This window comes from Cyprinodon tularosa, unplaced genomic scaffold, assembly GCF_016077235.1.
Source record: "Cyprinodon tularosa strain WSP-4 unplaced genomic scaffold, ASM1607723v1 ctg120, whole genome shotgun sequence".
NCBI lineage: Eukaryota > Metazoa > Chordata > Actinopteri > Cyprinodontiformes > Cyprinodontidae > Cyprinodon > Cyprinodon tularosa.
In genome coordinates this window covers 68,057-83,770 of record NW_024038004.1, presented here as the reverse complement: position 1 = coordinate 83,770, position 15,714 = coordinate 68,057, and the positions used below count along the sequence as shown (strand labels likewise).

At 40.3% G+C, this 15,714-nt stretch overlaps 1 protein-coding gene across 5 annotated transcripts in view; it reads right to left on the bottom strand.

Moving 5' to 3' along the window:
• The window catches only part of LOC119774632 (zinc finger MYM-type protein 4-like), a 29,632-nt gene that overhangs the window by 12,189 nt on the left and 1,729 nt on the right, over positions 1 to 15,714 (bottom strand). For all 5 annotated transcript variants that reach the window (XM_038272280.1, XM_038272285.1, XM_038272254.1 and 2 more), the window contains 4 exons: positions 14,010 to 14,586; positions 11,778 to 11,830; positions 11,559 to 11,702; positions 3,745 to 3,808 (listed from right to left, as the gene is read on the bottom strand). In XM_038272280.1, coding sequence (XP_038128208.1) covers positions 3,745 to 3,808; positions 11,559 to 11,702; positions 11,778 to 11,830; positions 14,010 to 14,574 — 826 coding nt within the window. In that variant the 5' untranslated portion in view covers positions 14,575 to 14,586. The remainder of the gene's footprint in view (positions 1 to 3,744; positions 3,809 to 11,558; positions 11,703 to 11,777; positions 11,831 to 14,009; positions 14,587 to 15,714) is intronic.

The following is a 15,714-nucleotide window of genomic DNA, read 5'->3' as shown; positions in this document are numbered from 1 at the left end:
AAATTACAAGCCCATGAAGTTAAGGTAGCAGCATCTTCATGTTTTGTTTGTACGTAGCCCTGAAGTTAACAGAGGGTCGGTTAAAGAGCAGAGATGTTGCATGACCTTTGGGTTCCTCTTACAGCTTTTCCTTTTTTAAATTCCATTTAAAAAAGGATTTTGACAGTGATGTTAAGGAAGAAGAAAACCGTCTCCCACACATGCTGAATGTTTGGTGTTCCTGACCCAGTTGGAAACCCTTCTTCCACCTTGTTTGTTCACTTCAGGAAACTCATGCGACACTTTACCTACTAGCAGACTTCTGGAAAGTCAGTTTAGGATTGATCTTAACTGATCATTCCATTTGAAATTTAAAAACGGTTCAAAAAAAAAAAAAAAAAAGCCTGTAACAATTGCATGCCTGTAGACCTGGACCAAACATTTTTTACGTGCTTTTTGTTGTTATAACCAGTCCAGTTGCTTATTCTGCCCACAACCTTTGGTGATCCCAGATGTAGTTTTTAATCAAACATGCCATTATAGTGGATCACAAGGTAAGTTTACCATCTTTTAAACAACAACTAATCCTTAGCAGTTCTTAGCAGTATGATAGAAGCTTTAGTGTAAGTACGATCTGAGTCTAAAGCTTATAAAAGATGCCACAAAAACTAAGAAATTTTTCTTTTCCTTGAGTTCGAATGGAAAATAATTTTTTTTTTCCCCCCCATCAAGTACCGTATTTTCACGACCATAAGGCGCACCGGATTAAAAGGCGCAGTCTCAGTTATGTGTGCCATTTCTGTATTTAACACACACATAAGGCGCACCGGACTATAGGGCGCGTTTTTTATATACAGGTACATGTCCTCTCAGGTGGATTTTCCCACTTAAAAACATATTAAAACTACTTTATTCCCACTGATCACAGCAAATAAAGCTGCAAGGTGTATTTATTACAAAGTATTATTCAAACCTGGGAACCGGCCGTGAGAGACACATCGCTGATGACACAGGGCTGTGATTACTCCTCTGATACAGTTTATTGACGCATAAATTAACTTAAAACATAGGCAGGATAATAATCTGGATGAACTGACTGCAATGATTAAATTTTCAGGTGGACTTTCTCACTTAAAAAGATTTAGATTATTTAGATGAAAAAACACCTGCGGAGGTGAGCCCGGATGCGCCGCGCCCAGAGGCTGCTGTTGAATTAAGTTTTCAGGTAGAAAAATAGAGCTGGAGCAAAACTGAGTATGATTGTGCTTTATTCAAGTATTTATTACAGAGTATTAATCAAACCCCTCAAAGTCCTCATCCTCTGTTTCTGAATTAAACAGCTGCGCTAAATCCGACATGCCAGTTTCCCCTTCTTCTTCGTTTATTGACGCATAAATTAACTTAAAACATAGGCAGGATAATAATCTGGATGAACTGACTGCAATGATTAAATTTTCAGGTGGACTTTCTCACTTAAAAAGATTTAGATTATTTAGATGAAAAAACACCTGCGGAGGTGAGCCCGGATGCGCCGCGGCCCAGAGGCGGCTGTTGAATTAAGTTTTCAGGTGGACTTTCTCACTTAAAAAGATTTAGATTATTTAGATGAAAAAACACTTGCCGAGGTGAGCCCGGATGCGCCGCGGCCCAGAGGCGGCTGTTGAATTAAGTTTTCAGGTAGAAAAATAGAGCGGGAGCAAAACTGAGTATGATTGTGCTTTATTCAAGTATTTATTACAGAGTATTAATCAAACCCCTCAAAGTCCTCATCCTCTGTTTCTGAATTAAACAGCTGCGCTAAATCCGACATGCCAGTTTCCCCTTCTTCTTCGCTGTCAGAGTCACTTTCCGTGCCGGGCGGCTCCTTGGAAATGATGCCGGCTTTTGTGAAAGCTTGAACAACAGTCCCAGCAGAAACGTTAGTCCAAGCATCTACAATCCATCCGCAAACGGTGGCATAACTTGCCCGGCGCTGCCTTCCACTTTTAGTGAAACTGTGCTCTCCGTCTGTCATCCATCGCTCCCACGCCGCTCGCAGCCTTACTTTGAACGGACGGTTCACACCGATGTCGAGCGGTTGAAGTTCCTTTGTCAGACCTCCCGGAATAACAGCAAGCACAGCGTTCATTTCTTTGACCTTTTTTTTCACATCGGCTGTGAGATGGGCACGCATGGAGTCACAAATTAACAGAGATGGTGATGCGTGGAAAAAACCACCTGGTCTCCTTACATACACCTCCCTCAGCCAAGCTTTCATCATCTCCTCGTCCATCCAGCCTTTTTCATTCGCCTTAATAACAACTCCAGCTGGAAAAGTCTCTTTAGGCAAAGTCTTTCTTTTAAAAATCACCATAGGCGGCAGTTTCTGTCCATTTGCGTGGCAGCCAAGCACAACAGTAAACGACGCCTTTTCATACCCCGTTGTGTGTATCGCTACAGTGCTGGTCCCCTTCTTCTCCACGGTGTGATTCACCGGGATGTCGAAAGTGAGCGGCACCTCGTCCATGTTGGTGATGTGGCTTGGCTGGATGACTTTGTCAGCGATGTGTTTGCTGCAGAAAGAGTGGAAGCTCGCCAGCTTTTCATCATAATTCGCCGGACGTCGCTGAGCAACTGTAGTCTTGGTCCGGATGGAAAAATTGCACCGTTTCATAAAACGGAAGCACCACGATGGACCTCCTTGAAAATTTTCAATTTTCATTTCTTCCGCCAGCTTTACTGCTTTTAGTCGAACAGTGACTGTTGAAACGCTGGCCCCACTCGTTCTTTGCTCCACGATCCACCGCTCGAGTCTTTCCTCCAACTCGGGCCACCTGGCCTTATGTCCGCGGAAACTCAGCTGCGTCTTCTTCACCAGTCGGAGTTCGTTTTCCAGCTTCCTCCACTTGCGAACCATCGATTCATTTATATTGAATTCTCTCGCAGCTGCTCGATTTCCATGTTCCTCTGCGTAGCTGATAGCCTTCAGTTTAAACTGGGCTTCATAGGCGTGTCTCTTTGCCATTTCCAGGGTTGTTAAGACAACAATGTTCTGCATAAAGCACATACCTGTTCTTTTATACACAAGCCACGCCCACACTTCCCCCTTTAAGGTTCTCACATACTCATGGTGGTCTCAACAACGTCCGCAGATAGGGCGCACCGCACCATAGGGCGCACCCCACATTTTGAGGGGAAAAAAAGACGTTTAGGTGCGCCTTATAGTCGTGAAAATACGGTACTTAATCTATACCCAACGAGAAGCATAGCTCCTGGACTGATTTAGAAAGCCTGTTCAACTGTAGCTTGCATTACAGGCACTTAAGAAAAACTGCAGAGGGGGCATATTTCAGATGAGTGAAGGAAAAGGAAGAAGAGAGCAAAACGCTTAATATTAATTACACACAAATGTTCCTATTTCATTACAAGTGCCAGCCTATTTTTACAATCCAATACACAAAAGTTTACTGCATTGATTTCACATGAAAAAAAGATGGCAATTACATATGGCTATTAAGAGAATTGCTCTGGGGCACACTGCACGGAAAAAACAGTTCTGCCAAGACAACGTATAAAGAACAAGCAGGGAGAACCTTCAAGACAGAGCTGTGGGAAAACAAATTGCTTCTTGTAAAGTGTGCAGCTGCCTTTATTGACATTAACTTCTTACAGCCTCACATCGCATAACACCATTCAAAAGTTTCTGAGGAAAATGTACCAGGAGAATCAGTTGCCTTGCTGAATATTCAACATGTTGTTTTCAAAGTGAAAAGTACAGAAACTCACCGGAAGAAGACGTGAAGCTGTTTCCTCCTCCTACAGAGTAGACCGAGCTGATCCTCAGCTCTTCCTGAAAATATCAAACAAGAAAAGGTTCTGCTAGTTAATGCGCTTGATTCAGCAGCGACCATCACCCTGGTAAGTTTAGAAAGAAATCAGGAATTATCTTAAGGAAAGTCAATATAATGAACTAAGTTCATCATTAGCATAAGGAAATGTTGAATGGAAAAGATTTGAGATGGCTAACAATTTTCCCAGAAGATTATTCACTTTAGACGCCATTCTGTACAATAAAGCAAAAAAATTTAAGACTGGCGTTAACTTTTTGGAAACTATAAACATAATAATTCTGTGTTTAAAAGCCAAACTTGAACAGAGCGCAGCTCTCAATGGGATGAAACCCAGCTTCATTCAAAACCTAAACAACGAAATATAAAGTAAAAAAAGTAGGTTGTTTTTGTAGAACGCATATTTACCCATAAAGGTGAGGCTTTGGCAACTGCTGAAAGTCTGTGCATCTATGGCTGTTGCACATACACAATATTGCCAAAAGTATTTGCTCATCCATCCTATGTATTGGAATCAGGTGTGCCAATTACTTCCATGACCACAGGTGTATAAAATCAAGCATATCAAATATTCCACAGTCACCTGGAATAGCAGAAGGTGGAATGTAAACCGTAACTAAGAGAAGAAAGGTAAACTCTCTGGGCATGTAATATTGCTGAAAAAAGCAACTGCAAACAGTTCAATATCTTGGCAGCAGTTACAATTCTTCACAGTCACATGTTCTGGATGAAACCATCTATTGTTCACTGCCAACCCACCTCCTTTGAGTTTTCCAGTCTTCTTTAAATATCTGTCTGTTTGTATGTTCAGAAAGCCTTGAAGCTGGAGTCTGAGATATGATCCTTGAGCCACTTTTAAGTAAAACACATACTACTGCTTTCCTGATAACCTGGCAGGGTTCTTGCTATGTTTTAAAATTCTTCTAACTTGCTTCCTAAAGATCTCACATTGCCCATGATGATTGATGGAAGAGATGGCTTAAATTACTTGTTCCTCTCTCGTCTCCTGGCATCGCATTCAACGCCAGTAGCATAAAATATCAGAAAAAACAAAACTCCCATCCAAACATGGAGAAACCAAAGTTCTTGTAAAAAGAAAAAGAAATAAATAATATATCAGTCAGGTAAAGTCTAGTAGAGTTACTCAAAGGTGCAGCCACCATTGAGGTCCACACCAAGAATACTGCAACGAAAAAAATATTTCTTAGTATTTTTTTTTTTTATTTAAACATCAATACAGGGTACAGATGTTTTTTTTTTTCCTTGAAAACACCTCTATAGTTTTTAGAGCAATATGGTGAATTATGGGTATGGGTCTTACTGGATCCCCCAATTCTGGGATAGGGTAAAGGTTGGTGTGGTGAGCAATATGGTGAATTATCTCATCTGTAAAAAGTGACTTGAAATACTGCAAGGGTGTCTTCACGGCATCACCATGGAGCCTCAAATATCTGCCAGGAGGTATGCATTGCTCAAGAGTTTTAACCAGTTCTGTTACAGACATTCTTTTCAGAATGTTTTTTCCATTACATCTTTTCTTGAGAGGTGGTGGTTTAGCGGACGAGCTTGTATTTGGAGTCTCCTCCACTTCAACCATGGACTCAAAAGAAATTTAATCTTCCTCTTGTTTGGGATGATAGTCAGGATCTTCTATTTGTCCATCATTATTGCTCAGATCAGCATCAGAATCTTGAGGTGTTCAGATATCAGAGCCTGGGAATTGTGCGTCCTCGAAGCATAAAAGGTTTTGCCGTCCATAGGGATGGGAATCGAAAACCGGTTTCTGTTCAGAACCGGTTCCGTATTTTCCGATTCCATGGCACTGTTGGCAGCTCGCTGAATGATTCTTTTTTTGATTCCCGCAGCACCAGAGCCTAGAGCGCCGGCTCTGGGGAGCACGACTTACGTCACGTTTTTTACGCAAGTTACGCAAGTTGGAAGAACTATTCGAGGAGGAAGAAAACGAGCTGCGGTCACTTTGTAAATCAAAGCCCCGTCTTTCCTTAGCCCAGAGGGTGGATCAGGAAATCCAGCTCTATAAAAGCTTGCCCTCCATCCCCTGCAGGGATAGCGCCACACTGTGGTGGTGGAACAAGCAAGATACGCTGCCCTTGCTATCTGGACTGGCTGAAAACTACCTCTGTGTGCAGGCTTCCTCCACACCATTTGAGAGGGTGTTCTCCACGGCTGGAGACACCTTAAGCGCTGAAAGATCCCATATCCTTCCAGAAAAGGCAGATTTGCTCATCTTTCTGCAAAAGAACTGTTAATTTTCCCTACTACTGTTTTATAATTAGTATTTTTTGTTATTTAAAATAGGTTGTTATCCCATCATTTGTTATTAGACATTGTTGGTTATTAAGTTTGTTCTTGTATTCATTTTTCATTTAAACACAGATGTTACTTCAGTTTCACATTTCCTGTGGACATCTTGATCTTGTTGAGTTTGTAAGATTGTGCAATAGTTAAGTAAACAAAGTTGATGCTGATAATCAAACTGTTTGTTCTCCTTTTCCCCCCAAATTGGAATCGAAAAAAGAATCGAATCGTTTCATAGAATCGAAAAGGGAATCGGAATCGTGAAAATCTTTTCAATTCCCAACCCTAGCCGTCCATCTTGTATTTTCAATAAAAAGGAAAATATATATACAAATATAAAATATGTAAATTTATGCATACCGTATTTTCACGACCATAAGGCGCACCGTACTAAAAGGCGCAGTCTCAATTATGTGTGCCATTTCTGTATTTAACACACACACAAGGCGCACCGGACTATAGGGCGCGTTTTTTATATACAGGTACATGTCCTCTACTACCTTTAAATACCTCTACTGCGTATTTAAAAATACAGCGGGAGCAAAACTGAGTATGACTGTGCATTATTCATGTATTTATTACAAAGTATTAATCAAACTAGGGCTGCAACAACGAATCGATAAAATTGATAAAAATCGACTTTTAAAAGCGTTGGCAACGAATTTCATCATCGATTAGTTGTGTCGCACGATTAATGCGTCATCCGCTGCGCCGTCATCACTGCCTCTTGACTGAAAGAGGAAGAAAAAAAAAATACGGCAGAGCGAGCCAGCGCCGCAGGTGCAGTGTTGCCAACTCAGCGACTTTTCAGACCCCTCCAGCGACCATTTTTCAAAAAAGCGACTAGCGACAAATCTGGCGACTTTTTACGGTGTCACTGGCGACTTTTGGAGACTCTTACGTGAAAGCATGTATCGTTCCTACTCTGCCGTGGGGCGCCTCCCCCACCCCAACCGCGTTTTCCCGCAGGAATCCCTCTCAGTGCTGCAGTCAGAGCCTCAGCTTCCAGACTGCAAATGAAGCGCGCATGCACCGGGATTGACGGCGCAAATTGATCACAATAATTAAAATAGCCTGCGCTTTGTAAAGCGAAAAAAGTAACATGCAACTTTTGTCAAAAGAAATTAACATGGCACGGAACCACCATGTTTGTTTGGTTTTAAAGTGGGGAAACGTTACGTTAGTTTCTCAGGTAGCTCGTCTGATGCTTTCCTTACCTTGTTAGTAGGTTACAGACAGTGATAAAGTTGGCTACTTATTTTACTTTTAATTTCATTTGAATTAGCTTAAGCAGCGTTTACATTTAATTTATAAATAAATTAACTTGCAAATTATGAGGGCAAGGCTTTTAAAGTTTAAATCTTCTGGCAAAGATAAAGTAAAGAAGATCCTGCAATTTATGGAAGTAAAGCAGAATAAAATCCAGCAAGATCAGTAATATGTCAATTAATTATATGCCACATTCCCATGTAAATTGGAGTCTTTGGAGGATGTGTTTTTTTTTACCACCCCTAGTTCTCTCATTTTTATTCCAAATACAATTTATAATTTGAATCACAGGGCTATTTTTATCTCTATGGTTCAGTATTTTCTCAAGTAGCCACTTTAACTGCTATACTTTCCTGTCTTAAAAGGCAGAACTCTTCTAGTCTAAAAAAACTCATTTGTTGAAATAGGGGGGGCCTATTGCTTGAACCCCTTAGGGGCTTTTAAAAACAAAAATGTCTTTTTTTGCGCTTTATGAAACAAAGTACCCTATATTTTGTGGATGTACAGCTACATTTCTCATGTAAGTTTGCGTAGTTTTAACACAAACATTTATTTTTCATATTGCACCAGTACAGTTAATGAGCAACCTTTACTTGTGTGCTTGTTTGTTCTGTCTAAAATGTTTATTTTGGAATAAAGAGGTTAATATAAAAAATATTTTTTGTCCGATTCATCGATTCATCGAAAAAATAATCGTCCGATTCATCGATTTTTAAAATAATCGTTAGTTGCAGCCCTAAATCAAACCTGGGAGCTGGCCGTGAGACAGACACATCGCAGATGACACAGCGCTGTGATCACTCCTAAATTAACTTAAAATCCTGAAACCTGCCGACGGAATATGTTCGCTTTTATTGCCGGTATCCTGGTGCCTGCAGTTTAGATTATTTAGATGAAAAACACCTACCAGCCGCCGCGTTGAACCCAGAGGCTACCCGGCCTAGAGGCTGCTGATGAAGGGATTTCTACTGTAGGCCCACCGCTGGTATGTGGGGGTCTGAGCGCCTCCGACAGAAATAGATAATCTGGATGAACTGACTGCAATTATTAAGTTTTCAGGTGGACTTTCTCACTTAAAAACATATTAAAACTACTTTATTCCCACTGATCACAGCAAATACAGCTGCAAGATTTAGATTATTTAGATGAAAAAACACCTGCCAGCCGCCGCGGTGAACCCGGAGGCGACCCGGCCCAGAGGCTGCTGTTGCATTAAGTTTTTAGGTAGAAAAATAGAGCGGGAGCAAAACTGAATATGATTGTGCTATATTCAAGTATTTATTACAAAGTATTAATCAACCCATCAAAGTCATCATCCTCTGTTTCTGAATTAAACAGCTGCGCTAAATCAGACATGCCAATCTCCCCTTCTTCGCTGTCAGAGTCACTTTCCGTGCAGCGCGGCTCCTCAGAAATAATGCCGGCTTTTGCGAAAGCTCGAACAACAGAACCAGCAGACACGTTAGTCCAAGCATCTACAATCCATCTGCAAACTGTTTTACTTTTCGTGAAACTGTGGTCTTCGTCGGTCATCCATCGTTCCCACGCCGCTCGCAGCCTTACTTTGAACGGCCGGTTCACACCGATGTCGAGCGGTTGAAGTTCCTTTGTCAGACCCCCGGGATAACGGCGAGCACAGCGTTTGTTTCTCCATGTTTTTCACATCGGCTGTGAGATGGGCACGCATGGAGTCACAGATTAACAGCGATGGTGATGCGTGGAAAAAACCACCTGGTCTCCTCACATACACCTGCCTCAGCCACGCTTTTATCATCTCCTCATCCATCCAGCCCTTTTCATTTGCCTTAATATCATATGTCATCAGAGCGATGTGTCTGTCTCGCTGTCAGCTCCCAGATCAGCTTCTCTGATTGGTTGATGCGGCGCTTCCAGCAGCAAAACTTCAATTTTTCCATCGAGCAGCAGCAGCGCGTTGGCAGATGCTTAAACGCTCCCAACGCGCTGCGCCTGCTGCTCAAAACGCGCTGCGGGACCTTTTGCTGCGCCTATACGCGCGTCAACCACTGACTTTGCATGTAAACTCGCTGCTTCTGCTGCACCTGCTGCGTCCGGTTCACACCGATATCGAGCGGTTGAATAATAGCAAGCACAGCATTCATTTGTTTCACCATGTTTTTCACATCACCTGTGAGATGGGCGCATGGAGTCACAGATTAACAGCGATGGTGATGAGTGGAAAAAAAACCCACCTGGTCTCCTTACATTCACCTCCCTCAGCCACTCTTTCATCATCTCCTCAATGAGGTGGTCTCAAAAGTCGCAGTTACAACACACATAGGGTGCACCGCACCAAAGGGCGCACCGCACATTTTGAGGGGAAAAAAAGACGTTTATGTGCGCCTTATAGTCGTGAAAATACGGTAAATAAAGTTGTTGTAATATGTCAGCATAATAGCTCAAAAATAAAAATAACAATTAAGAAAATGCAGGTATAAATTATCCAATTATTCTACTTTACTTTAGAAATAATTTTCCAACTACATTGTGTTTTTTATCTCTGCCTTTATTATAAATGGATAAATAAACCATTTGGTAACATGTTTTAGAAAATAATTTGACCCTCATGAGATTTGATTTCCTTCATATTACTTTAGAATGTTTATTAAAGCCTCTGACATATTTCTAAGTTGAAAAAGAATGCCTATCTTTGAAATATTTGACAAAAAAAGCTTTTTTTTAGCATACTCATCCCACTGCTAACTTCTATGTGGGTGGTTCTTCAACAAGCTGAGTTCGAATTCAGCGTCTTTCTTCAGAAGGCCAGATTCGATGAGCTATTTACGTTATAGTGCGGCACCATGCCCTGCCCAGATTGGAAGACGGTATGAGCCTGACAAATGCATCCTACTTTTTTGCCCCTTTTGAAGGACAGGTCTAGTGTCTTCTCCGTTGCCTTGGGTAGCCCGTCATTCATTGTGAGTCGAGTGGCGAATATTGTAAGTGCAGTTTAATATATTACAAGATTGTGAATAGTTTCGTCTCAAATTAATGAAAATCGTTTTTTTTCATGGTTATTGAGTCAGATATGTGGTGGGTAATGTTTGGTTTATTGAAAGGTTTTATTTGTCCCTGTGCAAATGGGTTTGGCTGACATTTAAGCACAGATTCCAATATCTCTGCAGTGTGGAGACTATAAATATGATATTTGTGACAACGGTACTGCTGCTGAAGCTCCTTGAAAATGTTATTAGCACCCAGAACAGTAGTGATTAGGGGCTCTGTACATGGGTCATGCGCGTTAATCACTGCGCTACTGAAAAAAGCCCCCTCTAACAATTTTTTTGAGCTTTTAAGGATTGCAATTCTAGAATTTTAGACATGGATGGCAAAGTCTGGTGTGAATGAACTTGACTGGTCTGCAAAGAGTCCTGACCTTAACTCAATAGAAAACCTTTGGGATGAATTAGAGCCTCGTCAGTTAAGATCAAATGCGAGTCAAAGCAGGTGAGAGAATACTTTGACAATATTTGTTGCTATAGGGACCGATCACTGAAAACGTCAACAAATATAAATCTTCCCTCTCTTTCTGTCATTTAAATGCTTTCCTTTTTACTTTGAATCTAATCCAAATACAAGTCTTATTTCCTAGGAAGTCAAAGGGGGAAAAAAGGTAGCATTACACAACAGATACAAAAAATTTATACTATGGCTCTACTTTAAAATGCAATTAAATATGAGCTCCGGCCTCAAGAACAGAGATGTTGACTTAAATCTAAATTTGATTCTATGGTGAGGAACATTATTGATGAATAGATATCAAGTCTCTAATGTATGGGACTTAGGTTTACACCATCAACAACAATAAATCAAGTTTAAAACATGCAAACTGCCCTTAAAAGTAAAATGATGGGGGTTTATTCATAATGTACTCTTCCAAGTCTAAATCTCAACCTGATTGAAAGTGTGAGTTGAATCACTTACAGCTTTGCAGTGCAACATATCTGCCAAACTGCATGATCCTAAGAAGTTTACAAAACTTGTGATCATCTGATGCTAATAAAGTCAGAAAGGAATCACAAGCTGTTGAATCACAGTGTACTTAATAGCTTAGAATTTTGTTTAGATTGAAAAAAAGAAAAGAAAACAAGTAGATTATATGTAGAGAAAACTATGTTTAGATCAGAATTTAAAATAAATTCCTACCTCTTGTTCCAGCTCCTCCTTGATTTGCTTACTGGAGGTCTGAGGAAGCAAAGCAGCATCGTAGCCTTCATCAATTGGCTCATCTTTAATGGTTGTCTTGGGAGACGGGGGATTACGATCCCCGGGATTAGCATTTTCTGTTGTCTGAAACAGAGTGTTTATGAATATCTGGAAGCAGTTTGAGCTTTACACCATTTCATATGCTGTTTAGATCCTTACCTCTTCCTGCTGACTGTCTTGGGTCTCCTCCGCCTGGTTTTGGTCATCTAACACTAAGGAAAGAATGTGAGTTAACAAGGTGACAATAGAGCTCACTTTTATACTACAGCAAACATCATAAGAGATGTCCACAGGAAAAAATATTTTTTATTAATTATGAGTACATTGGTGATCAGTGGAAAAAGGGGCAAAACAAAAACAAGAAAATGTCTATTATTCATAGAAGAATTCAGAATACTTCTACAGTAGCTAGCTATACCCCAACATGGAAGATCCAACACTATCTAGACACAAAGTTAAAAACAAAATTATTCACAATCCCAAGAAATTTCCTTCTGAATGGAAATTTATTGTTTTTTTAGAGCCCCACCAATAAACCAGTGAGCAGATTTTATATAAAAAAAATTTTTGCTGTAAAAAGCGGAAACAAACTTGGGCAGGTTCATTTATTCTGCTCCTCTGCCCCTCAACTCGGTGGGCCTCTCTGCACCACCCCTGCTCGCAAACACATACACTCACACAGATGCTTCTAGTGTAAGAACACAGTTGGATGGAGGGAGAAAATATGCAGTTTACTTCATGGTAAGCTGTGATTTTGTAAAACCACAATTTAGTGCCCCACGACAATAAACGTTCCCATGGAAAAACGGTATGAGGGCGCACTAAAGGTGTAGTGGAGGATTTTCATTTTCCAGGTGGATTATCAAAATAAGAGTTCCTCCTAATTATCAATCATTCTGGTGATACGTTTACGTAAGGCTGTCCTACATGCTCGTCCCCAGTGAGTTATCTTTTTCTGCGCATGCGCACTTTCAGTCATATATGCGGTGAGCTACGGTTTCAACCAGTCATTGAAGCTTGTCTTTCTCACAGCGGTTCTTTGAAAAAGGGTTGTAAGATAAAAAGTGCCTATGAAGTGTATGAGAAGAAGAGAAAGGCCAGAGTGTTTCTGGGACATTCTTTTACTTGATGGCGTACACTGAAAGCACGGCGTTGGCTTCTCAGCGATGCCTCGGTTGGAAAGTTTCTACTCGACGGGTAAAGTTTGGGATGCTATATAGAGAAATCCATTTCACTTCACTGCTATTAAAAATGATCTATTTCTATATTGTAACTTTCCAGGGAAGATAAGGTTATTTATTGGGCTTGCGCACGCTCTCGCACGCGTTTAATAGGCGTTCCCTCTCAGGAGTGGGTACAGGGTTATGCATGTGCCTTTTTATTTATTTATTTATTTTTATTAAATGGAGAGGGCCGGTCTTTTAAAAAATTCACGAAAATCCCCCACTACACTTTTAAGGAGAGCACACGAGTTTTAGCTGTGTAAGTTCTTCCTCTTAAAAGGAAAATAAAATTATCATACTGTGTCACACTACACTTCATGCAGGCTGTACCAGGGCTCATAAATTCAGAAGTAGAACTAATTTTTAAAAGGCTCCAACTTATATATTGTGCTGTAATCCTGCTTACAAGTTTTAAAGCTGCATCATTTCTATTTAAATCTAGTTTAGTCCCTTGTGTTCAGTTGAGAAAGGAACTGTTCAGTTCCTTTTAATTAAGAGAAACATATTTCTGAGGTGTTTTGTGCATGATTTTTAAAAAATGAATCAGATACAAAACACCTCTCATTAGGCACTGTGTTTTCACTTTAAGCTGTATGCAGCCTCGTTTTAATTTTCAAATGTGCATCTGTACGATTTAAATCTACTTAGCAAAACAAACTAAATGTATATGTATTCATTTCACAGGTAGAGGGGGCTTATCAGGTGTGGATCAACCTCACAAAGGATGTAACAGGGGTAGGATGCAGCATCTGCAATGTGAAGGAGAGTCAGGGCTCCAGCAACAGCAGGACAAAAAAAAAGGGAAAGAATTTGAGGCAATATCCAAATCAGCAACCAAATGTAGATTGTATTTATAGTCTTATGTTATCATTGCTCAAATTAAAGCAGCTTATTTTAATTCTGTTTCTTAGTCTTTAACTATATTTTTGGCTATGAGAATATGAGTTGGACTATAGTTGGACAGTGCCGTGTATGGCCCTAAAAATTTTAACACGCGTTGCTGGCCGAGTGGTTTTTATGAAGGTAGACACGGGTGGGATGTTCCCACTGCCACTTTTCAGCCAGTGGGAAAGTGGTAAAAGCCTCCTTCACAAAACACTCCTGATCTTAAAATCTTTTGACAGATTCTAACAACCTCCTTTTATTGACCTTCGTTCGATCTTTTTACCTCTGCTGTTGTCCTGGGTGTGGTCCTGGGAGGAGTGGGAGGTGTTTGCAGATTCAGCGCTCCCATCATTCTGTTGATCTTCCTCTTCAGCTACAGCTTTTCCAGCTAACGGGGTGACCCCGGAAGCACTGTTCTCCTGTCCAACTTTACTTATTTTGCTGGCCTTACCCACATCAACATCCTCCAGAGAGCCCATTGGCAGGGCATAGTGCCAGTCCTCATCCTCCTCCTCAGGTCCATAGGAGGGGAGGCCGTCCAGTGCATCATCAAAGGCCGCTCCACCACTCCCCCCACCTCCTCTTTCACTCCTTACTATATTAAATGAGGGTTTTTTAGAAGAGGATGCAGCTATGGGCGGAAGACTTGTCTCTTCCGTCCCCTCTGTCTTTTTCTCCTGTCTGCTTGAATTGCTATCGTCTTCAACTTGCTGGTTTTCCCCTTGTCCTATAGTTTCTTCTGGGCCTTTGGATTCTGTTTGACCGCCACTCTTGGAAGAAGCCACAGAGCCCCTGGAGGAGTCTGCAAACTCTCCCAGCCCCATCACTTCATCGAACATCCGGGACATCTGCTCCTCATGCTGGACACAGGAAAATACGTTGGTTAGGTCTGCTTCCAGAAAATAAGGTGCAAAACAAAATTAGCAAAATGTCTAAAAAAAGTATTTTTTTTTTCATTAAAAATGGATCCAAAGTGAAGCACTGCCTTTGTGTCTATAACTTTATAGCAAAAGTTTTCAGTAGATCTTCTCTAATCTGACCAAAATTAAAGTCACATATCAAAACTGATTCTAATAAAATTTGAGGAGATAGACATCTTTTAAATTCTTGTTGGTAACTCATAGTAGACGGAAGTTTTCAAGTTTACTTTCTCATATTGAAAAGGATTTGTGTTAGGAAACAGCCAGCAGACTGGATTTTAAGCTAACCAGTCATTAGTGACCTGATCAACGGTCTGGAACCTGTGGCTCAGAAGCATGAAAGCGGCTCTTCAGACAATCAATCGATCTTCATCACCATCTATAAATGACGTGGAGCCAGCTATTATAATGAAGAATATATACACTACAAAATGCTGGTTAGCTTTTTCTTCAGTTGCTTTCTAATTGCATGGAATTTGCTAAAATGAAATGACTAAATATGACAAATATATTTTTCATTTTGTTTTGAAGTTGGAAATGTTTTTTTTCTTTACATTATTTTCCTAAAATTTCAGCAACCCATGGAAGATTCATTATATATTTTCTTACATTCATTTGGTAGATATTTACTTAATATAGAAATATTTAATATTTTCTTAAAAAAAAAAAAAAAAGCTAATGTAATGTTTGTGGCTCTGAACATTTTTTTTGGCTGGACTGAAGTCAAAAATGGATATTTGGATTGTAAAGGTTGCAGACACCTAGAGTAGATATAGATTTTGCTTTATTGATCAGCTATAAACGAACCATTTCAGGTCTCACCAGCATCTCTTTACTGTCGGTGACATCTCTGTGGAAAGCAGTTAAAAACTAATGAGTTAGGCTTGTGGTTCATTCAAGCTGAGAGAGAGCAAAATATTTAGCACATAAAAGGCTATATAAACATACATATGCATACATATTTAAATAAAAAATGTTTATATCCATTTTATTTTGTTTTCAATTTTGGTATATTTATTGCTATTAGTAGGTTGCTCTGTCAACTAAAGGCATGTTTTAAAGTCTCCA